Genomic DNA, 26,703 nt, shown 5'->3' on the forward strand with positions numbered 1-26,703 from the left:
TATTCATTATCATTTCAGTGTCTGTTTCTGTCCTCAAAGTTTTTCCAGCCTCTACTCCCATAGCATCTAGCTTCTATTAGCCTCTTAGCCTCTACTAGCCTCTACTAGTCTACAGTAACTTAGTCTCTACTAGCCTAAATTAGGCTCTACTCACCAATATTTTTATTTTATTTATTTCACCAGGTAGGCTAGTTGAGAACAAGTTGTCATTTACAACTGCGACCTGGCCAAGATAAAGCAAAGCAGGTCGACACATACAACAACACAGGGTTACACGTGGAATAAACAAACATACAGTCAATAATACAGTAGAAAAAGTTTATATACAGTGTGTGCAAATGAGGTACGTTATGGGAGGTAAGGCAATAAATAGGCCATGGTGGTGAAGTAATTACAATATAGCAATTAAACACTGGTGATAGATGTGCAGAAGATGAATGTGCAAGTAGAGGTAATGGGGTGCAAAAGAGCAAGATAAATAAATAAACATAGTATGGGGATGAGGTAGTTGAATGGGCTATTTACAGATGGGCTATGTACAGGTGCAGTGATCTGTGAGCTGTTCTGACAGCTGGTGCTTAAAGTTAGTGAGGGAGATATGAGTCTCCAGCTTCAGTGATTTTTGCAGTTTGTTCCAGTCATTGGCAGCAGAGACCTGGAAGGAAAGACGGCCAAAGGAGGAATTGGCTTTGGGGATGACCAGTGAAATATACCTGCTGGAGCGCGTGCTCCGGGTGGGTGCTGCTATGGTGACCAGTGAGCAGTGAGCTGCTCAGCTCAGCTCCAGGGGTTGCAAAGCTGACCAGTGAGCTGAGATAAGGCGGGGCTTCATCTAGCAAAGACTTATAGATGACCTAGAGCCAGTCGGTTTGGCGACGAGCATGAAGTGAGGGCCAGCCAACGAGAAGTGGTGGGTAGTATATGGGGCTTTGGTAACAAAACGGATGGCACTGTGATAGACTGCATCCAATTTGCTGAGTAGAGTGTTGGAGGCTATTTTGTAAATGACATTGCCGAAATCGAGGATCAGTAGGATGGTCAGTTTTACGAGGGTATGTTTGGCAGCATGAGTGAAGGACGCTTTGTTGCGATATAGGAAGCCGATTCTAGATTTAATTTTGGATTGGAGATGCTTAATGTGAATCTGGAATGAGAGTTTACAGTCTAACCAGACACCTAGGTATTTGTATATGTCCACATATTCTAAGTCAGAACCGTCCAGAGTAGTGATGCTGGACGGGCGGGCAGGTGCGGGCAGCAATCGGTTGAAGAGCATGCATTTAGTTTTACTTGCATTTAAGAGAAGTTGGAGGCCACGGAAGGAGTGTGGTATGGCATTGAAGCTCGTCTGGAGGTTAGTTAACACAGTATCCAAAAAAGGGCCAGAAGTATACAGAATGGTGTCGTCTGCATAGAGGTGGATCAGAGAATCACCAGCAGCAGGAGCGACATCGTTGATGTATACAGAGAAGAGAGTCGGCCCAAGAATTTGACACATTGAACTCTATCAAAGAAGTAGTTGGTGGACCAGGCGAGGCAGTCATTTGAGAAACCAAGGCTGTTGAGTCTGCCGATAAGAATGTGGTGATTGACAGAGTCGAAAGCCTTGGCCAGGTCGATGAATACAGCTGCACAGCATTGTCTCTTATCAATGGAGGTTATGATATCGTTTAGGTCCTTGAGCGTGACTGAGGTGCACCCATGACCAGCTCTGAAACCAGGTTGCATAGCGGAGAAGGTACGGTGGGATTCGAAATGGTCGTTAATCTGTTTGTTAACTTGGCTTTTGTTGACCTTAGAAAGCCAGGGTAGGATAGAATTAGGTCTGTAGCAGTTTGGGTCTAGAGTTTCTCCACCTTTGAAGAGGGGGATGACCGCGGCAGCTTTCCAATCTTTGGGAATCTCAGACGATACGAAAGACAGGTTGAACAGGCTAGTAAAAGGGGGTTGCAAACATTTCGGCAGATCCTTTAAAGATATAAGTCTCTACTGATACAGATATAAGTCTCTAATAGCCTATATTAGTCCCTACTAGCCTCTACTATCCTCTAATAGCCTCTACTTGCCTAAATTAGTCTCTACTATCCTATATTAGTCTCTACTAGCCCACAGTAAATTTGCTTCTACTATCCTCTACTAGCCTGTAATGTATTCTACTAGTCTCTAATATTCTCTATTAGCCTCTACTGGCCTATATTATCCGCTACTAGCCTATATTAGCCTCTAATAGCCTTTCAAGCCTCTACTAGGCTCTAATAACCTGTAATAGTTTACAGTATATTAGCCTGAACTAGCCTCTAATATCCTCTACTAGCCTCTAATGGTCTCTATGTAGGCTCTATTAGCCTATACTAGTCTACAGTATATTGGTCCCTACTGGCCTATATTAGTCTCTACTAGCCTATATTAGCCTCTACTAGCCTCTTCTAACCTCTACTAGACTCGAATAGCCTACCGTGTATTATTCTCCACTAGCCTCTAATATCCTCTAACAGACTCTACTAGCTTCTACTAGCCTCTACTAGCCTATATTAGGCTCTACTAGCCTCTAATATTCTCTACTAGTCTATTCTAGCCTCTACTAGCATTCAGTATATTAGCCTCTACTAGCTTCTAATAGACTCTATGAATATCTAATAGCCTCTACAAGCCTTCAGTATATTTGGCTCTACTAGCCTCTAATAACCTCTAATAGGCTATTCTAGCCTACAGTATATTAGTCTCTACTCATCGATATAATTCTCTACTAGCTTAAATTAGACTCTACTCCCAAATATTAGTCCCTACTAGCTTATATTAGTCTCTACTAGCCAATACTAGTCTTTACAAGCCTCTAATGGTCTCTACTAGACTCTACTAGCTTCTAATATTCTCTAATAACCTCAACTAGCCTACAGTATATTAGTCTAAATTAGCCTGAATTAGTCTCTACTAGTCTCTACCAGCCTCTATGTAGCCTCTGCTAGCATACAGTATATTCGTCTCTACTAGCCTATATTAGTCTCTACTAGCCTCTTTTAGTCTCTACTAGCCTATATTAGTCTACTACCCCAAATTCTCTAGTCCTGTCTTCTCCAGTCTACTATAGCCCACCAAGTACTGTATCTCTAATCCTGTAATCTCCTGTCTACTATACCCCACCAAGTATTGTATCTCTAGTCCTGTCATCTCCTGTCTACTATACCACCCCCCAGCACCTCTAGTCCTGTCTTCTCCCGTCTACTATACCATCCACCAGAACCTCTAGTCCTGTCTTCTCCAGTCTACTATACCACCACCCAGAACCTCTAGTCCTGTCTTCTCCTGTCTACTATACCACCCCACAGAACCTCTAGTCCTGTCTTCTCCTGTCTACTATACCACCCCCCCGAACCTCTAGTCCTGTCTTCTCCTGTCTACTATACCACCGCCCAGAACCTCTAGTCCTGTCTTCTCCCGTCTACTATACCCCTCCCCCCAGAACCTCTAGTCCTGTCTTCTCCCGTCTACTATACCACCGCCCAGAACCTCTAGTCCTGTCTTCTCCCGTCTACAATACCCCCCCAGAACCTCTAGTCCTGTCTTCTCCAGTCTACTATACCACCGCCCAGAACCTCTAGTCCTGTCTTCTCCAGTCTACTATACCATCCACCAGAACCTCTAGTCCTGTCTTCTCCAGTCTACTATACCACCGCCCCAGAACCTCTAGTCCTGTCTTCTCCAGTCTACTATACCACCGCCCAGAACCTCTAGTCCTGTCTTCTCCTGTCTACTATACCATCCACCAGAACCTCTAGTCATGTCTTCTCCAGTCTACTATACCACCCCCCAGAACCTCTAGTCCTGTCTTCTCCTGTCTACTATACCACCACCCAGAACCTCTAGTCCTGTCTTCTCCCGTCTACTACACCCCCCCAGAACCTCTAATCCTGTCTTCTCCTGTCTACTATACCCCTCCCCCCAGAACCTCTTGTCCTGTCTTCTCCAGTCTACTATACCCCTCCCCCCAGAACCTCTAGTCCTGTCTTCTCCAGTCTACTATACCACCGCCCAGAACCTCTAGTCCTGTCTTCTCCAGTCTACTATACCATCCACCAGAACCTGTAGTCCTGTCTTCTCCAGTCTACTATACCACTGCCCAAGATCCTCTAGTCATGTCTTCTCCAGTCTACTATACCACCGCCCAGAACCTCTAGTCCTGTCTTCTCCCGTCTACTATACCATCCACCAGAACCTCTAGTCATGTCTTCTCCTGTCTACTATACCACCACCCAGAACCTCTAGTCCTGTCTTCTCCCGTCTACTATACCCCCCCAGAACCTCTAGTCCTGTCTTCTCCCGTCTACTATACCACCCCCCAGAACCTCTAGTCCTGTCTTCTCCCGTCTACTACACCCCCCCAGAACCTCTAGTCCTGTCTTCTCCCGTCTACTATACCACCCCCCAGAACCTCTAGTCCTGTCTTCTCCAGTCTACTATACCACCGCCCAGAACCTCTCGTCTTGTCTTCTCCCGTCTACTATACCCCCCCAGAACCTCTAGTCCTGTCTTCTCCCGTCTACTATACCACCGCCCAGAACCTCTAGTCCTGTCTTCTCCAGTCTACTATACCACCGCCCAGAACCTCTCGTCTTGTCTTCTCCCGTCTACTATACCCCCCCCAGAACCTCTAGTCCTGTCTTCTCCCGTCTACTATACCACCGCCCAGAACCTCTAGTCCTGTCTTCTCCAGTCTACTATACCACCGCCCAGAACCTCTAGTCCTGTCTTCTCCAGTCTACTATACTCTCCCCAGAACCTCTAGTCCTGTCTTCTCCAGTCTACTATACCCCTCCCCCCAGAACCTCTAGTCCTGTCTTCTCCTGTCTACTATACCACCGCCCAGAACCTCTAGTCCTGTCTTCTCCAGTCTACTATACCCCTCCCCCCAGAACCTCTAGTCCTGTCTTCTCCCGTCTACTATACCCCCAGGGTACAATTGGATATCATTGGAAAACTCCCCATACACATGAGCACACACACACCACACACTTGGCTCATTTTCCCAATGAGGTTAAACCCCGGACAGTGAGAGGCCTGAATCTGTCCAGCACCATTAGAGAGGACAAGTGTTTGTGTGTCTACACTGGGGGATCGGGAGGAAATGTCATCAACGGATGAAGAGGGAACGCATTAGAGGAGGAGAGGGGTGGGAAGAGGAGAGAGGGATGAGGAGAGAAGGAGGAGGAGAGAGGTAATGGAATGAGGAGAGATGGACAAGGAGAGAGGCATGGGGATGAGGAAAGAAGGACGAGGAGAGAGATTAGGAGAGAGGGAGGGGGAGTAGAAGAGAGGGATGAGGAGAGAGGGATGAGGAGAGAGGCAGGGGGATGAGGAGAGAAGGACGAGGAGAGAGGGACGAGGAGAGAGGGATGAGGAGAGAGGGATGAGGAGAGAGGAGGGGAAGGAGGAGAGAGTGAGGAGGAGAGAGGGACGAGGAGAGAGGCAGGGGGATGAGGAGAGAAAGACGAGGAGAGAGGGACGAGGAGAGAGGGATGAGGAGAGAGGGATGAGGAGAGAGGAGGGGAAGGAGGAGAGAGTGAGGAGGAGAGAGGGATGAGGAGAGAGGCAGGGGGATGAGGAGAGAAGGACGAGGAGAGAGGGACGAGGAGAGAGGGATGAGGAGAGAGGGATGAGGAGAGAGGAGGGGAAGGAGGAGAGAGTGAGGAGGAGAGAGGGATGAGGAGAGAGGGATGAGGAGAGAGGGATGAGGAGAGAGGGATGAGGAGAGAGGGAGGAGGAGAGAGGGATGAGGAGAGAGGGATGAGGAGAGAGGAGGGGAAGGAGGAGAGAGTGAGGAGGAGAGAGGGATGAGGAGAGAGGGATGAGGAGAGAGGGATGAGGAGAGAGGGATGAGGAGAGAGGGAGGAGGAGAGAGGGATGAGGAGAGAGGGATGAGGAGAGAGGGATGAGGAGAGAGGAGGGGAAGGAGGAGAGAGTGAGGAGGAGAGAGGGACGAGGAGAGAGGAGGGGAAGGAGGAGAGAGTGAGGAGGAGAGAGGGATGAGGAGAGAGGGATGAGGAGAGAGGGAGGAGGAGAGAGGGATGAGGAGAGAGGGATGAGGAGAGAGGGACGAGGAGAGAGGAGGGGAAGGAGGAGAGAGTGAGGAGGAGAGAGGGATGAGGAGAGAGGGATGAGGAGAGAGGGAGGAGGAGAGAGGGATGAGGAGAGAGGGATGAGGAGAGAGGGACGAGGAGAGAGGAGGGGAAGGAGGAGAGAGTCAGTGGTGCTACAACAGCAGATACTGTTCCTGACAGCGATATAGTGTATATTGTGCTGATCCCCAGTGATAGAGAGGGTCATTTACCATGCTACTGTGTAGGGAGAACAGAGATGGTGTAATGTACTGTAATATCCATAGAGCACATTGTCTAACGGCAGCAATAAAATAGTAGGATGTAAAACGACCTTTTCCACATTGTGTGTGTTTCCCCTTCCTCTTGGCAGGAGTCCCGAAACACAGACACCTATGACCTTTCCTTACTGAACGCTTGTTAATTACACTGCTTTACAAATGTATGGCAGGGCCTGCCTAGCAGGACAGGAGGAGTGAAGATGGAGAGAGATGAGAGAGAGAGATATAGAGAGAGAGAGACAGGAAGAGAGGGGGTTGTGTGTGTGTGTGAGTGTGAGTGTGAGTGTGAGTGTGAGTGTGTGTGTGTGTGTGTGTGTGTGTGTGTGTGTGTGTGTGTGTGTGTGTGTGTGTGTGTGTGTGTGTGTGTGTGTGTGTGAGTGTAAGTGCGTGCGTGTGTGTGTGTGTGTGTGTGTGTGTGTGTGTGCGTGCGTGCGTGCGTGCGCGCGTGCGTGCGAGAGAGAGAGAACTAAGACTAGATAATTAGTTATAAACTGAAGGAACCTGCCTCCCTTTGACACTCCACTGATGGTTATTTTAAAAAATAAGTGTTTGAATATGGACAGAAAAGAGGAGAGAGGATGAAGGGAATAGAGAAAAGGAGAGCACTAATTATAATAATGGACACACTCCTTCGTTGCCTGTTTCATTCTTGTCATTCAACTCTCTTCTCCTCCTCTCTTCCCTCCCTTCTTTGATGTCTCATGGACACTTACTGAGTCACTGCTGAGGCTCCCCAAATCAAAGTGTACAACTGAAGTTAGGATGGAGGGATGGTGAGAAATAAGGGGAGATGGAAGGAGGGATGAATGGAGAGAGGGACAGATGGAGAGAGGGAGAGAGGGAACTGGCCTCCCATGATACTATATACAGTCAGAAAACACAAGGAGGAGAAAAGAAAAGGAATATGCAAAAAAGTGCACTGCTGCCTGTGTTCTGCTCTTAACTTCCTGTCTGTGTGCTAAAAAGGAAACATGTAAGGTATTATAAAAAGGAACTGTATAAATATGATGATAAAACCACAGCGCGGCACCACTAAGTATATATTTAGCCCGCTGCTCCTGGGGATTTACCTCATTCTATAAACAAAGGCATTGAAGTTCTTACTTTGATGTTTCTGCTCAATGTCAATGACTATCAAACTTCTGAATCAAGACTATATTATGATCAAACGAGTAGCTGGCGCAACACAACCCAAACATTCAGTAGCGCAGTCATGCTATAGCTAGGAGTCTGTGTTCACTGTCAGCTCCCATCTTGTTTCAAAAGAAGAAATCAATTATATGCTAAGAATAATAGCGCTTCACAATTCTGACAATGGAATTTAGTCTAATCTCTGGAACTGATGGAATTGAAAATGACCTGACAACAGCTAAGGCCATCTCATAGAATGTGTCTACATTCATGTCAACAGAACTCTCTGCAAACAGCACAACCTTGGCCTGTGTTCTGTTCTCTACAACGAGCCCCTTGAAGCATCACGACTCAGGTGTATAAATGCAGTTTTCAGAAGCACTGAACCTTCAGAGACGACATTCAACAAACACACACATAGGAAACATGGATGGTATTATAATAAGGTACTATAAATATAATCATAAAACCACAGCGTGGTACCTTACTGTAGAACGATGGGTCTGTTATTGGGGTCACATCCCCATCCCTAGTGCCACACCCCAATTCATAGTGCCACATCCCCATCCCTAGACACCCCATCTCTAGTGCCACACCCCCATCCCTAGTGCCACACCCCCATCCCTAGTGCCACACCCCAATTCATAGTGCCAAACCCCCGTCCCTAGTCACCCCATCTCTAGTGCCAAACCCCCATCCCTAGTGCCACACCCCCATCCCTAGTGCCACACCCCATCCCTAGTCACCCCCCATCTCTAGTGGCTGCATTATTACTTGCCATATGACCTTAAATTATACCACTTTGTTTTTCTCTGTCATCCATGCTATTTCAATATTGAAATAATAAGTCATTTGGTGGCATATACAATAAAATCAATGTGTATTTTTCACCATGTAAGGTACAATTCAACATGAGAAAACGGCCTTCTTGGTATGTGTGCTGGGATATAAGGGAAAAGGGTGTATTCTTATTTATCAGGATGCCTACACCTCTGCTGTTACTACTGTAGGTGGCAGCATAGGCCTCTCTAACTCAGCTCCTCTTTAAATATTCAATTTCTCCTTTTTTTAAATGTAACTCTTGCAAGAAAACCACATCTGCTGACAATCTCTTTAAGTGTTTGAGAACCGTTCACATTCCATGTGATAAATTGGATTTTGTTGGTCTTTACTTGTCAAAAATAAACAGTTGACCTTATCTATTCCGTCTGTCATTGAAGAACCCGATAAAAACACTTTAGCAGACATTACAGTTATTGTATACATTACATATAAAGAGCATGTGAGCTGAGCAGACATTTAACAGAAAACAGACAAAATAACATAAAGTAAAGTGTTCTTTGAGGCGCTGTGCCTTTTTAGGCCTTTTAAGCTCTAGCTCCTCTCCTAATGTAGCAAACGTCTGTGGATTATCATTGTTCATTACATTGGAGAAAGACTGCCACTGAAATCCTGTGGTCAGTTTGTATTGCATTGTAAATTAAATTAAAATATAGCGGGTCTACTTGGGAAGGGTGGGTCCACCGCGAGACTGACGTGAGATGAGTAGAGGCCCCTCACACACACCTCAGGAGTATCTGATGCCCATCCCAATCCCCCGGATAAATCCCCTCTCCAGTCTCACCAATAACCACCATTGAATCTTAGTTAAAATAACAAGGAATAATAATGATCGACATCATCTCCTAATCTGTCCAGAACAAATTTTACAGTAACGTTTTGCAAGTAACAGAAATGTATTAAATTACATTGTCTTATAGTTAAATCCTTTCTTCTCTCTTTCCTAAGCCAAACCCAACCCCACCTCAACCTCCCCCTCTCAATTTGCCACCCCCCACTACCACACCCAAGCCAAGCTTGTCCCAACCTCCCATCCATGTACACCTAAACTAAGCTTGTCCCTACCTCCCAGCCTTGCCCACCCTTATCCTCCCAAGCCAAGCTCGTCCCAACCTCCCAGCCTTGCCCACCCTTATCCTCACAAGCTAAGCTTGTCCCAACATCCCAGCCTTGCCCACCCTTATCCTCCCAAGCCAAGCTTGTCCCAACATCCCAGCCTTGCCCACCCTTATCCTCCCAAGCTAAGCTCGTCCCAACCTCCCAGCCTTGCCCACCCTTATCCTCCCAAGCCAAGCTCGTCCCAACCTCCCAGCCTTGCCCACCCTTATCCTCCCAAGCTAAGCTTGTTCCAACCTCCCAGCCTTGCCCACCCTTATCCTCCCAAGCCAAGCTTGTCCCAACATCCCAGCCTTGCCCACCCTTATCCTCCCAAGCTAAGCTCGTCCCAACCTCCCAGCCTTGCCCACCCTTATCCTCCCAAGCCAAGCTTGTCCCAACATCCAAGCCTTGCCCACCCTTATCCTCCCAAGCTAAGCTTGTCCCAACCTCCCAGCCTTGCCCACCCTTATCCTCCCAAGCCAAGCTTGTCCCAACCTCCCATCTTTTTCCACCCTCCCCACCTCTTGGACATACTTACACCGAACCATCCACTTACTTAGCTGTTCTCATTCATTCCCGCTCAACATATACCCTATGCATTCTCTCCCACCCTCCAACATATCATATTCAGTATCCCTCACTCTTCCCTCACCCTCCTACATATCATATTCAGTATCCCTCACTCTTCCCTCACCCTCCAACATATCATATTCAGTATCCCTCACTCTGCTGCCAAAACTACTCTTCCTGTGGTCCAGCAAAATTAATGCAGTTTATACAATTTTAAAAACATTACAATACATTGACAGGTTTCACAACACACTGTGTGCCCTCAGGCCCCTACTCCACCACTACCACATATCTACAGTACTAAATCCATGTGTGTGTGTATAGTGCGTATGTTATCGTGTGTGTGTGTGTATGCATGTGTCTGTGCCTATGTTTGTGTTGCTTCACAGTCCCCGTTGTTCCATAAGGTGTTTTTTGGTCTGTTTTTCAATCTAATTTTACTGCTTGCATCACAGTTACTTCATGTGGAATAGAGTTCCATGTAGTCATGGCTCTATGTAGTACTGTGTGCCTCCCATAGTCTGTTCTGGACTTGGAGACTGTAAAGAGACCTCTTATGGCATGTCTTGTGGGGTATGCATTGGTGTCTGAGCTATGTGCCAGTAGTTTAAACAGACCTCTTGTGGCATGTCTTGTGGGGTATGCATTGGTGTCTGAGCTATGTGCCAGTAGTTTAAACAGACCTCTTGTGGCATGTCTTGTGGGGTATGCATTGGTGTCTGAGCTATGTGCCAGTAGTTTAAACAGACCTCTTGTGGCATGTCTTGTGGGGTATGCATTGGTGTCTGAGCTATGTGCCAGTAGTTTAAACAGACCTCTTGTGGCATGTCTTGTGGGGTATGCATTGGTGTCTGAGCTATGTGCCAGTAGTTTAAACATACCTCTTGTGGCATGTCTTGTGGTGTATGCATTGGTGTCTGAGCTATGTGCCAGGAGTTTAAACAGACCTCTTGTGGCATGTCTTGTGGGGTATGCATTGGTGTCTGAGCTATGTGCCAGTAGTTTAAACAGACCTCTTGTGGCATGTCTTGTGGGGTATGCATTGGTGTCTGAGCTATGTTCCAGTAGTTTAAACAGACTTCTTGTGGCATGTCTTGTGGGGTATGCATTGGTGTCTGAGCTGTGTGCCAGTAGTTTAAACAGACCTCTTGTGGCATGTCTTGTGGGGTATGTATGGGTGTCTGAGCTGTGTGCCAGTAGTTTAAACAGACCTCTTGTGGCATGTCTTGTGGGGTATGCATTGGTGTCTGAGCTGTGTGCCAGTAGTTTAAACAGACCTCTTGTGGCATGTCTTGTGGGGTATGCATTGGTGTCTGAGCTGTGTGCCAGTAGTTTAAACAGACCTCTTGTGGCATGTCTTGTGGGGTATGCATTGGTGTCTGAGCTATGTGCCAGTAGTTTAAACAGACCTCTTGTGGCATGTCTTGTGGGGTATGTATGGGTGTCTGAGCTGTGTGCCAGTAGTTTAAACAGACCTCTTGTGGCATGTCTTGTGGGGTATGCATTGGTGTCTGAGCTATGTGCCAGTAGTTTAAACAGACCTCTTGTGGCATGTCTTGTGGGGTATGTATGGGTGTCTGAGCTGTGTGCCAGTAGTTTAAACAGACCTCTTGTGGCATGTCTTGTGGGGTATGCATTGGTGTCTGAGCTGTGTGCCAGTAGTTTAAACAGACCTCTTGTGGCATGTCTTGTGGGGTATGCATTGGTGTCTGAGCTGTGTGCCAGTAGTTTAAACAGACCTCTTGTGGCATGTCTTGTGGGGTATGCATTGGTGTCTGAGCTGTGTGCCAGTAGTTTAAACATACCTCTTGTGGCATGTCTTGTGGGGTATGTATGGGTGTCTGAGCTGTGTGCCAGTAGTTTAAACAGACCTCTTGTGGCATGTCTTGTGGGGTATGTATGGGTGTCTGAGCTGTGTGCCAGTAGTTTAAACAGACCTCTTGTGGCATGTCTTGTGGGGTATGCATTGGTGTCTGAGCTGTGTGCCAGTAGTTTAAACAGACCTCTTGTGGCATGTCTTGTGGGGTATGCATTGGTGTCTGAGCTGTGTGCCAGTAGTTTAAACAGACCTCTTGTGGCATGTCTTGTGGAGTATGCATTGGTGTCTGAGCTGTGTGCCAGTAGTTTAAACAGACCTCTTGTGGCATGTCTTGTGGGGTATGCATTGGTGTCTGAGCTATGTGCCAGTAGTTTAAACAGACCTCTTGTGGCATGTCTTGTGGGGTATGCATTGGTGTCTGAGCTGTGTGCCAGTAGTTTAAACAGACCTCTTGTGGCATGTCTTGTGGGGTATGCATTGGTGTCTGAGCTGTGTGCCAGTAGTTTAAACAGACCTCTTGTGGCATGTCTTGTGGGGTATGTATGGGTGTCTGAGCTGTGTGCCAGTAGTTTAAACAGACCTCTTGTGGCATGTCTTGTGGGGTATGTATGGGTGTCTGAGCTGTGTGCCAGTAGTTTAAACAGACCTCTTGTGGCATGTCTTGTGGGGTATGCATTGGTGTCTGAGCTGTGTGCCAGTAGTTTAAACAGACCTCTTGTGGCATGTCTTGTGGGGTATGCATTGGTGTCTGAGCTGTGTGCCAGTAGTTTAAACAGACCTCTTGTGGCATGTCTTGTGGGGTATGCATTGGTGTCTGAGCTATGTGCCAGTAGTTTAAACAGACCTCTTGTGGCATGTCTTGTGGGGTATGCATTGGTGTCTGAGCTGTGTGCCAGTAGTTTAAACAGACCTCTTGTGGCATGTCTTGTGGAGTATGCATTGGTGTCTGAGCTGTGTGCCAGTAGTTTAAACAGACCTCTTGTGGCATGTCTTGTGGGGTATGCATTGGTGTCTGAGCTATGTGCCAGTAGTTTAAACAGACCTCTTGTGGCATGTCTTGTGGGGTATGCATTGGTGTCTGAGCTATGTGCCAGTAGTTTAAACAGACCTCTTGTGGCATGTCTTGTGGGGTATGCATTGGTGTCTGAGCTATGTGCCAGTAGTTTAAACAGACCTCTTGTGGCATGTCTTGTGGGGTATGCATTGGTGTCTGAGCTATGTGCCAGTAGTTTAAACAGACAACTCGATGCATTCAACATGTCAATACCTCTCACAAATACAACTAGTGATGAAGTCCATCTCTCCTCCACTTTGAGCCAGGAGAGATTGACATGCATACTATTAATGTTAGCTCTCTGTACAGCCAGAGGCCAGCTATGCTGCCCTGTTTTGAGCCAAATGCAATTTTCCTAAGTCCTTTTCTCTGGCACCTGACCACACGACTGAACAGTAGTCCAGGTCTGACAAAACTAGGGCCTGTAGGACCTGCCTTGTTGATAGTGTTGATAAAAAGGCAGAGCAGCGCTTTATTATAGACATACTTTTCCAATCCTAGCTACAACATGTTTCACCATGATAGTTTACAGTCCAGGGTTATTCCAAGCAGTTTAGTCATATCAATTTGCTCAATTTCCAAATGATTTATTACAATATTTAGTTGAGGTTTAGGATTTAGTGAATGATTTGTTCCAAATACAATGGTTTTAGGTTTAGAAATATTTAGGGCTAACTCATTCCTTGCCACCCACTCTGAAACTAACTGCAGATCTTTGTTAACTGTTGCAGTCATTTCAGTCGCTGTAGTAGCTGACATGTATAGTGTTGAGTCACATAGTATGAAGAATACAATTGAATAAAGCTGAATAAAACTGAAGTATTTTGTGCACACATGCAGCTATTCTGTGTTGAGTGGTTAACAAAGAAATAGGTACTCCTATATGCTTAATTTTGAATTATTTAGGTAACTTCAGTTGTTTTACAAATGTTGGGCTATATGTTGATTTTTAATATATTGTAAGGCTGCATGATGAGACTCTAATGATGGTTTGAAAAAAGCCATGAGCTCTGCTTTGTTTTTTGCGCAGTCTGTACACACTCCAATAGTCTCTCCTTCACAATGTGACAAGCACTTGATAATGCCTCGAATTTCACTGCGGCATCCCCTTTGTGGCCGTAATGCACCCTAAAAAAATCCATGCCTTTTGCTGTGCAATCTGAAGCTCTCACATGACTCTCTGTCACGTGATCGGGTCTTTCTCACAGGCTACAAGTGAAGACAGACACATCGGGGACCCAACTACGCATGTCCTTATCCAAGTCTGAGGTGCATATTGAAGATATTGGAAGAACTGTCCACATTTATTTTTTCGTCAGCCAACAAGATGTGTAAGGCCTAACGAACAGCAAAAGCACTAGCCTATGTCAATCTACTATCCCCATTAGTCCCCCCCACTATCCCCACCACTATCCCCATTACTATCCCCATTAGTACAACATATTCTATTCTGTGTGAAAAATAAATATTCCAAACATAGTCTGGGACAGTTGTAGAATATGATAGATCCCAAATTAATACAACAACTAGCATTAAAAAAAAAAATGTTAATGCAATGAGCTTGACGCAACAGATCAGAACGTTTAACTTAAAATGTTGATAAACTATTAGGCTATTTCTTGACATTATAAGTGCAGCAATGCACACATGGTAGTAGGATATAAGCGTGAATGTGTTAAGGCTGTCGCTTTCCTCATCCTCGGATGAGGTGAGGAGAGAAGGATCTTCTGACCAAAATGCGGGTTCAGGGAAATATGCCATCTTTATTATAAATACGATGGTAACGAAACAAAACAAAACACTTTCAAAACTACAAAATAACAAAACGACGTAGAACGGAACCTGAACATAAACTCACATCACAAACGTAAACTCACGGACAAGAACGTTACATCGAAACACACGAACAGCCAAACAGTCCCGTAAGTGAAAACACATCGACAACGACGGAAGACATCACAGGAGACAATCACCCACAAACAAACAGTGAGAATGCCCTACCTAAATATGACTCTTGATTAGAGGAAAACGCAAACCACCTGCCTCTAATCAAGAGCCATACCAGGCAAACCAAAACCAACATAGAAACAAATAACATAGAATGCCCACCCAACCTCACGTCCTGACCAACTAACACACAAAATCTAACATAAATAGTTCAGGAACGTGACAGTACCCCCCCCACAAGGTGCGAACTCCGGACGCACCAGCACAAAGTCTAGGGGAGGGTCTGGGTGGGCATCTAACCACGGTGGTGGCTCAGGCTCCGGGCGCGGTTCCCACCCCACCATAATCCATCCTAGCCTCCTCCCTCCAAGAATGTCCACCCTCTTTCTTCCCCCACAAAATCCTCTTAATAACATATCTAAGAATGACAACACCGGGACAGAGAGATAAACCAAGACAGAGGGATAGATAAGAAAATAGAGGTAGATAAAGATAGAGAGGGAGATCAGGATAGAGGGGCAACTCCGGACTGAAAGGCAGCTCCGGACAGAGAGACAGCTCTGGACTGATGGGCAGTTCTGGGTATCTAGCCTTTTCAGGCTGAAGGGCAGCTCATGGCTGACTGACGACTCTCGACGCTCATGGCAGGCTGACGGCTCTCGACGCTCATGGCAGGCTGACGGCTCTCGACGCTCATGGCAGGCTGACGGCTCTCGACGCTCATGGCAGGCTGACGGCTCTCGACGCTCATGGCAGGCTGACGGCTCTCGACGCTCATGGCAGGCTGACGGCTCTCGACGCTCATGGCAGGCTGACGGCTCTCGACGCTCATGGCGCTCTGACGGCTCTGGCTGCTCATGGCGCTCTGACGGCTCTGGCTGCTCATGGCGCTCTGACGGCTCTGGCTGCTCATGGCGCTCTGACGGCTCTGGCTGCTCATGGCTCGCTGGCGGCTCTGGCAGATCCTGTCTGGTTTGCGGCTCTGGCAGATCCTGTCTGGTTGGCGGCTCTGGCAGATCCTGTCTGGTTGGCGGCTCTGGCAGATCCTGTCTGGTTGGCGGCTCTGGCAGATCCTGTCTGGTTGGCGACTCTGGCAGATCCTGTCTGGTTGGCGACTCTGGCAGATCCTGTCTGGTTGGCGGCTCTGGCAGATCCTGTCTGGCTGACGGCTCTAGCGGCTCCTGTCTGGCTGACGGCTCTAGCGGCTCCTGCCTGGCTGACGGCTCTGTAGGCTCATGGCAGACGGGCGGCTTTGCAGGCTCATGGCAGACGGGCGGCTTTGCAGGCTCCTGGCAGACGGATGGCTCAGATGGCGCTGGGGAGACGGATGGCTCAGATGGCGCTGGGGAGACGGATGGCTCAGATGGCGCTGGGGAGACGGATGGCTCAGATGGCGCTGGGGAGACGGATGGCTCAGATGGCGCTGGGGAGACGGATGGCTCTGGCCGGATACGGTGCACTGTAGACCTGGTGCGTGGTGCCGGAACTGGAGGCACCGTGCTAATGACAAGCACCTTCCTACTAGTGCGGGGAGCAGGGACAGGGCACACTGTATTCTCAAAGCCTACTCTATCCCTGATGCGTGGTACCGGCACTGGTGACGCCGGGCTGAGGACAAGCACATCAGGATTAGTAGGGGGAGAAGATACAGTTTGTACAGGGCTCTGGAGGCGCACTGGTAGCTTAGTGCGTGGGCCCGGAACTGGAGGCACCGGGCTAGATACACGCACTACAGGGAGAGTGCGTGGAGGAGGAACAGGGCTCAGGATACGCACTGGTAGCCTAGTGCGTAGTGTAGACACTGTAGGTACTAGGCTGGGGCGGGGAGGTGGTGCCGGAAATACCGGACCGTGGAGGCGTACTGGCACTCTTGAGCATTGAGCTTGCCCAACCTTACCTGGTTGAATACTCCCGGTTGCCCGACCAGTGCGGGGAGGTGGAATAACCCGCACCGGCCTATGTAGGCGAACCGGGGAAACCATGCGTAAGGCAGGTGCCATGTATGCCGGCCCGAGGAGACGCACTGGAGACCAGACGCGTTGAGCCGGCCTCATGACACCTGGCTCAATACTCAATCTAGCCCTACCAGTGCGGGGAGGTGGAATAACCCGCACTGGGCTATGCACTCGTACAGGAGACACCGTGCGCTCTACTGCGTAACACGGCGCCTGCCCGTACTCCCGCTCTCCACGGTAAGCCTGGGAAGTGGGCGCAGGTCTCCTACCTGCCCTTGGCCCACTACCTCCTAGCCCCCCCCCCAAGAAATTTTTGGGAATTACTTACGGGCTTTTTTGGCTTCCGTGCCAGACGCGTTCCCTCATAGCTCCGGTTCCTCTCTCCGGTAGCCTCCGCTCTCCTCAGTGCCTCCAGCTGTTCCCATGGGAGGCGATCTCTACCAGCTAGGATCTCCTCCCATGTGTAGACACCTTTTCCATCCAATAAATCCTCCCATGTCCATTGCTCCTTCTTCTGTCCCTTACTCCGTTTATTTTTCCCTGGCCGCTTGGTCTTAGCGTGGTGGGTGATTCTGTTAAGGCTGTCGCTTTCCTCATCCTCGGATGAGGTGAGGAGAGAAGGATCTTCTGACCAAAATGCGGGTTCAGGGAAATATGCCATCTTTATTATAAATTAAATAGCCACGAAACAAAACAAAACACTTTAACAAACTTACAAAATAACAAAAAACCGACGTTGACGCAACCTGAACATAAACTTACATAACTAAACATAAACTTACGTACAGGAAACAGACGACATCGAAACGAAACGAAACAAACAAACGCTACAGTCCAGTGTGGTACGAACAAACATACTGACACGGAAGACAATCACCCACCAACAAACAGTGAGAATGCCCTACCTAAATATGACTCTTGATTAGAGGAAAACGCAAACCACCTGCCTCTAATCAAGAGCCATACCAGGCAAACCAAAACCAACATAGAAACAAATAACATAGAATGCCCACCCAACGTCACGTCCTGACCAACTAACACACAAAAACTAACATAAATAGGTCAGGAACGTGACAGAATGTTCCATTAGCAGGAAAACACCATTAATTAAAGTGACCGCAAATGCAATTATGCATTTAATGCTTTTACTATAAAGGTGCATTATATATGGTGAAAATTATTTTCCCCAAACGCGCTGCTTATGTGCAAATTATGTAAAAATGAAGGCTCAACACCCCTTGTAAAGCGGATTAATGTGCTTGTTTTTAAGAAGTTATTTGTCCACTTTAGTTGTGATACTAACGTATTAAAACATATAGACCTATGGGCTAGGCTACATGAGGTGTGATACTAACGTATTAAAACATATAGACCTATAGGCTAGGCTACATGAGATGTGATACTAACATTATTAAAACATATAGACCTATAGGCTAGGCTATATGAGGTGTGATACTAACCTTATTAAAACATATAGACCTATGGGCTAGGCTACATGAGGTGTGATACTAACCTTATTAAAACATATAGACCTATAGGCTAGGCTATATGAGGTGTGATACTAACCTTATTAAAACATATAGACCTATGGGCTAGGCTACATGAGGTGTGATACTAACCTTATTAAAACATATAGACCTATAGGCTAGGCTATATGAGGTGTGATACTAACCTTATTAAAACATATAGACCTATGGGCTAGGCTATATGAGGTGTGATACTAACCTTATTAAAACATATAGACCTATGGGCTAGGCTACATGAGGTGTGATACTAACCTTATTAAAACATATAGACCTATAGGCTAGGCTATATGAGGTGTGATACTAACCTTATTAAAACATATAGACCTATGGGCTAGGCTACATGAGGTGTGATACTAACCGTATTAAAACATATAGACCTATGGGCTAGGCTACATGAGGTGTGATACTAACCGTATTAAAACATATAGACCTATGGGCTAGGCTACATGAGGTGTGATACTATGATTTGAACAAGTCGCAAAAAAAAGGCTTTGTTTTTTATGCTGGGCATCATTAACAAGTGATAATATTTGGTACACAACTGATAGGCTAATATTGTTACTCATCAGACTATTATTGATCTAATATTGTCTTTACATATAATACATTTGTTTGACATTTGTTTTTATTTAGAATGGATATCTATCATGCACCTGTCTCAAAACAGGGGAGCAAAATACATGTCTTCCACAGTATGCACTTCAACAGCGAATGGAGGTCGCTTTTCCCGGGGTTCATTTTCATGTCAGCCAGGTAGGCTATACTCCTGTTGTAAAGAGAAGCAATGTGCTTAACATTAGGAAAGATGATAAAGAAATAGAGTAGGCATAGACTATAGAAATGTGGTGCAAAATGAGTTTGTGGGCTCTCGTGGGTGGCAGGTGGCCTAGTGGTTAGAGCGTTGGTCTAGTAACCGAAAGGTTGCAAGATCAAATCCAAGAGCTGACAAGGTAAAAATCTGTTGTTCTGCCCCTGAACAAGGCAGTTAACCCACTGTTTCTAGGCCGTCATTGAAAATAAGAATTTGTTCTTAACTGACTTGCCTAGTTAAATAATGGTAAAATGAAAAAATATGAAGTATTTGATATTGATGTCAGAGTGATTAGAGGGACAATACAGTGCTGAGTGGCAACAGCAGCATCAACATTTGGAGAAGCCTAATTACCAAGACTAAATTTGACTGCCTTCATGACTCGTGATCGGCGGTGTGGTGGTAATACGATCACCATAACAGTCCTAGTCTGGTGTAGTGGTAATACGGTCACCATAACAACCCTAGTCTGGTGTGGTGGTAATACGGTCACCATAACAACCCTAGTCTGGTGTGGTGGTAATACGGTCACCATAACAACCCTAGTCTGGTGTAGTGGTAATACGGTCACCGTAACAGTCCTAGTCTGGTGTGGTGGTAATACGGTCACCATAACAACCCTAGTCTGGTGTGGTGGTAATACGGTCACCATAACAGTCCTAGTCTGTTATGGTGGTAATACGGTCACCATAACAACCCTAGTCTGGTGTGGTGGTAATACGGTCACCATAACAACCCTAGTCTGGTGTGGTGGTAATACGGTCACCATAACAACCCTAGTCTGGTGTGGTGGTAATACGGTCACCATAACAACCCTAGTCTGGTGTGGTGGTAATACGGTCACCATAACAACCCTAGTCTGGTGTGGTGGTAATACGGTCACCATAACAACCCTAGTCTGGTGTGGTGGTAATACGGTCACCATAACAGTCCTAGTCTGGTGTGGTGGTAATACGGTCACCGTAACAGTCCTAGTCTGGTGTGGTGGTAATACGGTCACCATAACAGTCCTAGTCTGGTGTGGTGGTAATACGGTCACTATAACAACCCTAGTCTGGTGTGGTGGTAATACGGTCACCATAACAACCCTAGTCTGGTGTGGTGGTAATACGGTCACCATAACAGTCCTAGTCTGGTGTGGTGGTAATACGGTCACCATAACAACCCTAGTCTGGTGTGGTGGTAATACGGTCACCATAACAACCCTAGTCTGGTATGGTGGTAATACGGTCACCATAACAACCCTAGTCTGGTGTGGTGGTAATACGGTCACCATAACAACCCTAGTCTGGTGTGGTGGTAATACGGTCACCATAACAACCCTAGTCTGGTGTGGTGGTAATACGGTCACCATAACAGTCCTAGTCTGGTGTGGTGGTAATACGGTCACCATAACAACCCTAGTCTGGTGTGGAGGTAATACGGTCACCATAACAACCCTAGTATGGTGTGGTGGTAATACGGTCACCATAACAACCCTAGTATGGTGTGGTGGTAATACGGTCACCATAACAACCCTAGTCTGGTGTGGTGGTAATACGGTCACCATAACAACCCTAGTCTGGTATGGTGGTAATACGGTCACCGTAACAACCCTAGTCTGGTGTGGTGGTAATACGGTCACCGTAACAACCCTAGTCTGGTGTGGTGGTAATACGGTCACCATAACAACCCTAGTCTGGTGTGGTGGTAATACGGTCACCATAACAGTCCTAGTCTGGTGTGGTGGTAATACGGTCACCATAACAACCCTAGTCTGGTGTGGTGGTAATACGGTCACCATAACAGTCCTAGTCTGGTGTGGTGGTAATACGGTCACCATAACAACCCTAGTCTGGTGTGGTGGTAATACGGTCACCATAACAGTCCTAGTCTGGTGTGGTGGTAATACGGTCACCATAACAACCCTAGTCTGGTGTGGTGGTAATACGGTCACCATAACAACCCTAGTCTGGTGTGGTGGTAATACGGTCACCATAACAACCCTAGTCTGGTGTGGTGGTAATACGGTCACCATAACAACCCTAGTCTGGTGTGGTGGTAATACGGTCACCATAACAACCCTAGTCTGGTGTGGTGGTAATACGGTCACCATAACAACCCTAGTATGGTGCGGTGGTAATACGGTCACCATAACAACCCTAGTCTGGTGTGGTGGTAATACGGTCACCATAACAACCCTAGTCTGGTATGGTGGTAATACGGTCACCATAACAACCCTAGTCTGGTGTGGTGGTAATACGGTCACCATAACAACCCTAGTCTGGTGTGGTGGTAATACGGTCACCATAACAACCCTAGTCTGGTGTGGTGGTAATACGGTCACCATAACAGTTCTAGTCTGGTGTGGTGGTAATACGGTCACCATAACAACCCTAGTCTGGTGTGGTGGTAATACGGTCACCATAACAGTCCTAGTCTGGTGTGGTGGTAATACGGTCACCATAACAACCCTAGTCTGGTATGGTGGTAATACGGTCACCATAACAACCCTAGTCTGGTGTGGTGGTAATACGGTCACCATAACAACCCTAGTCTGGTGTGGTGGTAATACGGTCACCATAACAGTTCTAGTCTGGTGTGGTGGTAATACGGTCAACCATAACAGTCCTAGTCTGGTGTGGTGGTAATACGGTCACCATAACAACCCTAGTCTGGTGTGGTGGTAATACGGTCACCATAACAACCCTAGTCTGGTGTGGTGGTAATACGGTCACCATAACAGTCCTAGTCTGGTGTGGTGGTAATACGGTCACCATAACAACCCTAGTCTGGTGTGGTGGTAATACGGTCACCATAACAGTCCTAGTCTGGTGTGGTGGTAATACGGTCACCATAACAACCCTAGTCTGGTGTGGTGGTAATACGGTCACCATAACAGTCCTAGTCTGGTGTGGTGGTAATACGGTCACCATAACAACCCTAGTCTGGTGTGGTGGTAATACGGTCACCATAACAACCCTAGTCTGGTGTGGTGGTAATACGGTCACCATAACAACCCTAGTCTGGTGTGGTGGTAATACGGTCACCATAACAACCCTAGTCTGGTGTGGTGGTAATACGGTCACCATAACAACCCTAGTCTGGTGTGGTGGTAATACGGTCACCATAACAACCCTAGTATGGTGCGGTGGTAATACGGTCACCATAACAACCCTAGTCTGGTGTGGTGGTAATACGGTCACCATAACAACCCTAGTCTGGTATGGTGGTAATACGGTCACCATAACAACCCTAGTCTGGTGTGGTGGTAATACGGTCACCATAACAACCCTAGTATGGTGTGGTGGTAATACGGTCACCATAACAGTCCTAGTCTGGTGTGGTGGTAATACGGTCACCATAACAACCCTAGTCTGGTGTGGTGGTAATACGGTCACCATAACAACCCTAGTATGGTGTGGTGGTAATACGGTCACCATAACAACCCTAGTCTGGTGTGGTGGTAATACGGTCACCATAACAGTCCTAGTCTGGTGTGGTGGTAATACGGTCACCATAACAACCCTAGTCTGGTGTGGTGGTAATACGGTCACCATAACAGTCCTAGTCTGGTGTGGTGGTAATACGGTCACCATAACAACCCTAGTCTGGTGTGGTGGTAATACGGTCACCGTAACAGTCCTAGTCTGGTGTGGTGGTAATACGGTCACTATAACAACCCTAGTCTGGTGTGGTGGTAATACGGTCACCATAACAGTCCTAGTCTGGTGTGGTGGTAATACGGTCACCATAACAACCCTAGTCTGGTGTGGTGGTAATACGGTCACCATAACAACCCTAGTCTGGTGTGGTGGTAATACGGTCACCATAACAACCCTAGTCTGGTGTGGTGGTAATACGGTCACCATAACAGTCCTAGTCTGGTGTGGTGGTAATACGGTCACCATAACAGTCCTAGTCTGGTGTGGTGGTAATACGGTCACCATAACAGCCCTAGTCTGGTGTGGTGGTAATACGGTCACCATAACAGTCCTAGTCTGGTGTGGTGGTAATACGGTCACCATAACAACCCTAGTCTGGTGTGGTGGTAATACGGTCACCATAACAACCCTAGTCTGGTGTGGTGGTAATACGGTCACCATAACAACCCTAGTCTGGTGTGGTGGTAATACGGTCACCATAACAACCCTAGTCTGGTGTGGTGGTAATACGGTCACCATAACAACCCTAATACTTCTATTGTTACTTCATATAGAAGGATAATTACTTGGAGAAAGTAGTGTATAGATTTTATTGGGGGGAGGGGGCAGAATATTGAGTTTACGATGAGCTGGCATCCTGTATGTGGCCTAACATGGTTATCACCTTTACCTACTTCTTCCTCTTCTCAGAGGAAGGGGCTCTTCTTCAAGTGGAAGGGAATATCGCCTCTTGTGAATTCCATCCTTTGCTTTCCCTTCTCTACCCACAGTACTGCCGGGAAGCGGAGCTGTGATTCCTCTTTTCTCCAGTGACTATTCTGATCGGAATGAATTTGTGGCTTTTTTCCCCCCGCTGCCTGTCAGACAGATCATGGACGAATCGAATGGACTGGCCGTGGATTTTGATCTCCTTTCCCCCCTGTGCCTTCAGAATGTTGACTTTGGTCTGATAGTTCCACATCTTGAAGATTCCCATGTAAAGGTATTTAGCATTCTTCTGTTTTACGCCAATCCTATGGCATCGTTCCAGATCCTCTGGTGATTTACCCACTTCAAGTTCCTCTGATATCAGTTTGACCACGTAGCTGGAAAGGTCCCATTTGTCCTTGCCTTCCGGTAAGGACAATATTCTCATGTTGTTTCATCTCATTCTATTTTCTTGCTGGTCCAATTCATGTTCCAAAAGTTTGCAGCTTTGTTTCCGCTCATGCGCACGCTTTGTTGGTGCACGTCTAACATCATAGACTACTTAACTTTTTTAGCAAATGTACTTTTATCATCACAGATTGTAACAGTTTGTTTGTTTTGGTGAGCACTGAGAGCATTTTAGCTACGATTTCCTGGATATCATTTAGCTGTTCTTTACTCTCGTTTGCATCTCCAAGTTATTCCTTGACTTTTCTGCTGAGGGAAGCCATGGCTTGTAGGGTTCTTGTTGCCACATCTGTTTAAATGATTGGTTCGCTGTTGTACATAACTGACCGCTCACTCTCTCCCAGCTAGACAGCTCACTCTCTCTCAGCTAGACAGCTCACTCTCTCCCAGATAGACAGCTCACTCTCTCCCAGCTAGACAGCTCACTCTCTCTCAGCTAGACAGCTCACTCTCTCCCAGCTAGACAGCTCACTCTCTCCCAGCTAGACAGCTCACTCTCTCCCAGCTAGACAGCTCACTCTCTCCCAGCTAGACAGCTCACTCTCTCCCAGCTAGACAGCTCACTCTCTCCCAGCTAGACAGCTCACTCTCTCCCAGCTAGACAGCTCACTCTCTCCCAGATAGACAGCTCACTCTCTCCCAGATAGACAGCTCACTCTCTCCCAGCTAGACAGCTCACTCTCTCCCAGCTAGACAGCTCACTCTCTCCCAGCTAGACAGCTCACTCTCTCCCAGCTAGACAGCTCACTCTCTCCCAGCTAGACAGCTCACTCTCTCCCAGCTAGACAGCTCACTCTCTCCCAGCTAGACAGCTCACTCTCTCCCAGCTAGACAGCTCACTCTCTCCCAGCTAGACAGCTCACTCTCTCCCAGCTAGACAGCTCACTCTCTCCCAGCTAGACAGCTCACTCTCTCCCAGATAGACAGATCACTCTCTCCCAGATAGACAGATCACTCTCTCCCAGATAGACAGATCACTCTCTCCCAGCTAGACAGCTCACTCTCTCCCAGCTAGACAGCTCACTCTCTCCAGATAGACAGCTCACTCTCTCCCAGATAGACAGCTCACTCTCTCCCAGATAGACAGCTCACTCTCTCCCAGATAGACAGCTCACTCTCTCTCAGCTAGACAGCTCACTCTCTCCCAGATAGACAGCTCACTCTCTCCCAGATAGACAGCTCACTCTCTCCCAGCTAGACAGATCACTCTCTCCCATATAGACAGCTCACTCTCTCCCATATAGACAGATCACTCTCTCCCAGATAGACAGCTCACTCTCTCCCAGCTAGACAGCTCACTCTCTCCCAGCTAGACAGCTCACTCTCTCTCAGCTAGACAGCTCACTCTCTCCCAGATAGACAGCTCACTCTCTCCCAGATAGACAGCTCACTCTCTCTCAGCTAGACAGCTCACTCTCTCCCAGATAGACAGCTCACTCTCTCCCAGATAGACAGCTCACTCTCTCCCAGATAGACAGCTCACTCTCTCCCAGATAGACAGCTCACTCTCTCCCAGATAGACAGCTCACTCTCTCTCAGCTAGACAGCTCACTCTCTCTCAGCTAGACAGCTCACTCTCTCCCAGATAGACAGCTCACTCTCTCCCAGCTAGACAGCTCACTCTCTCCCAGCTAGACAGCTCACTCTCTCTCAGCTAGACAGCTCACTCTCTCCCAGATAGACAGCTCACTCTCTCCCAGATAGACAGCTCACTCTCTCCCAGATAGACAGCTCACTCTCTCCCAGATAGACAGCTCACTCTCTCCCAGATAGACAGCTCACTCTCTCCCAGATAGACAGCTCACTCTCTCCCAGATAGACAGCTCACTCTCTCCCAGATAGACAGCTCACTCTCTCTCAGCTAGACAGATCACTCTCTCTCAGCTAGACAGCTCACTCTCTCTCAGCTAGACAGCTCACTCTCTCCCAGCTAGACAGCTCACTCTCTCCCAGCTAGACAGCTCACTCTCTCCCAGCTAGACAGCTCACTCTCTCCCAGATAGACAGGTCACTCTCTCCCAGATAGACAAAGTCAAATCAACAGATAGACAGCTCACTCTCTCCCAGCTACTTGAGGATATATTGATCTATCAATTTTAGCGTCTTAATTTAAACTTTGTTGTCTGGCTTCTAACCACAGTTTTGTCTGAACAAACCAGAGCTACTCACTCCACATGCACCTCGTCAACAACTCCATCACAATGAGGACAACAGTCAGTCCACATAACATGTTAAAGACAAGCTATAGACCAAGGACCCAATTACCTCTATACAGAAGAGTAAATGACAGCAAAGAGTGAAAGATTCAGTGCTTGCATTGCATTCATATAGGGATTCACCTTGAGGAATGCGTCGTGTTATTGAGTGTGTGTGTGTGTGTGTGTAGGTGTGTGTGTGTGAGTGAGTGAGTGAGTGAGTGAGTGAGTGAGTGAGTGAGTGTGAGTGTGAGTGTGAGTGTGAGTGTGAGTGTGAGTGTGAGTGTGAGTGTGTGTGTGTGTGTGTGTGTGTGTGTGTGTGTTGAGCGTAGTCTTACCGGGCCTCTGGAGCGTAGCAGTAGCATAGAACTCGTGTGATATCTTGTACTGGTCGGAGGCGTGGTGAGCAGCCAGTCTTTTAGGAGACAGAGTAGCGTAGCTCCCTATGCCCGAACTCATCTAGGGAATCACATGTGTACAACATCCACCATTATCTAATGTCACTTAAGAATAATGTGCACTTCCATCTTTGCAATGAATATCCACGTATGTAATGCCTTCAGAAAGTATTCACACAACTTGACT

General features: G+C 47.2%; 1 protein-coding gene across 1 annotated transcript in view; it reads right to left on the bottom strand.

The window, feature by feature from the left end:
• Nucleotides 1–26,703, bottom strand: part of LOC129858897 (catenin delta-2-like) — a 522,672-nt gene that overhangs the window by 204,641 nt on the left and 291,328 nt on the right. The window contains exon 10 of the mRNA XM_055928130.1: nt 26,287–26,577. Coding sequence (XP_055784105.1) covers nt 26,287–26,577 — 291 coding nt within the window. The remainder of the gene's footprint in view (nt 1–26,286; nt 26,578–26,703) is intronic.

Source organism: Salvelinus fontinalis, chromosome 7 (assembly GCF_029448725.1).
Source record: "Salvelinus fontinalis isolate EN_2023a chromosome 7, ASM2944872v1, whole genome shotgun sequence".
NCBI lineage: Eukaryota > Metazoa > Chordata > Actinopteri > Salmoniformes > Salmonidae > Salvelinus > Salvelinus fontinalis.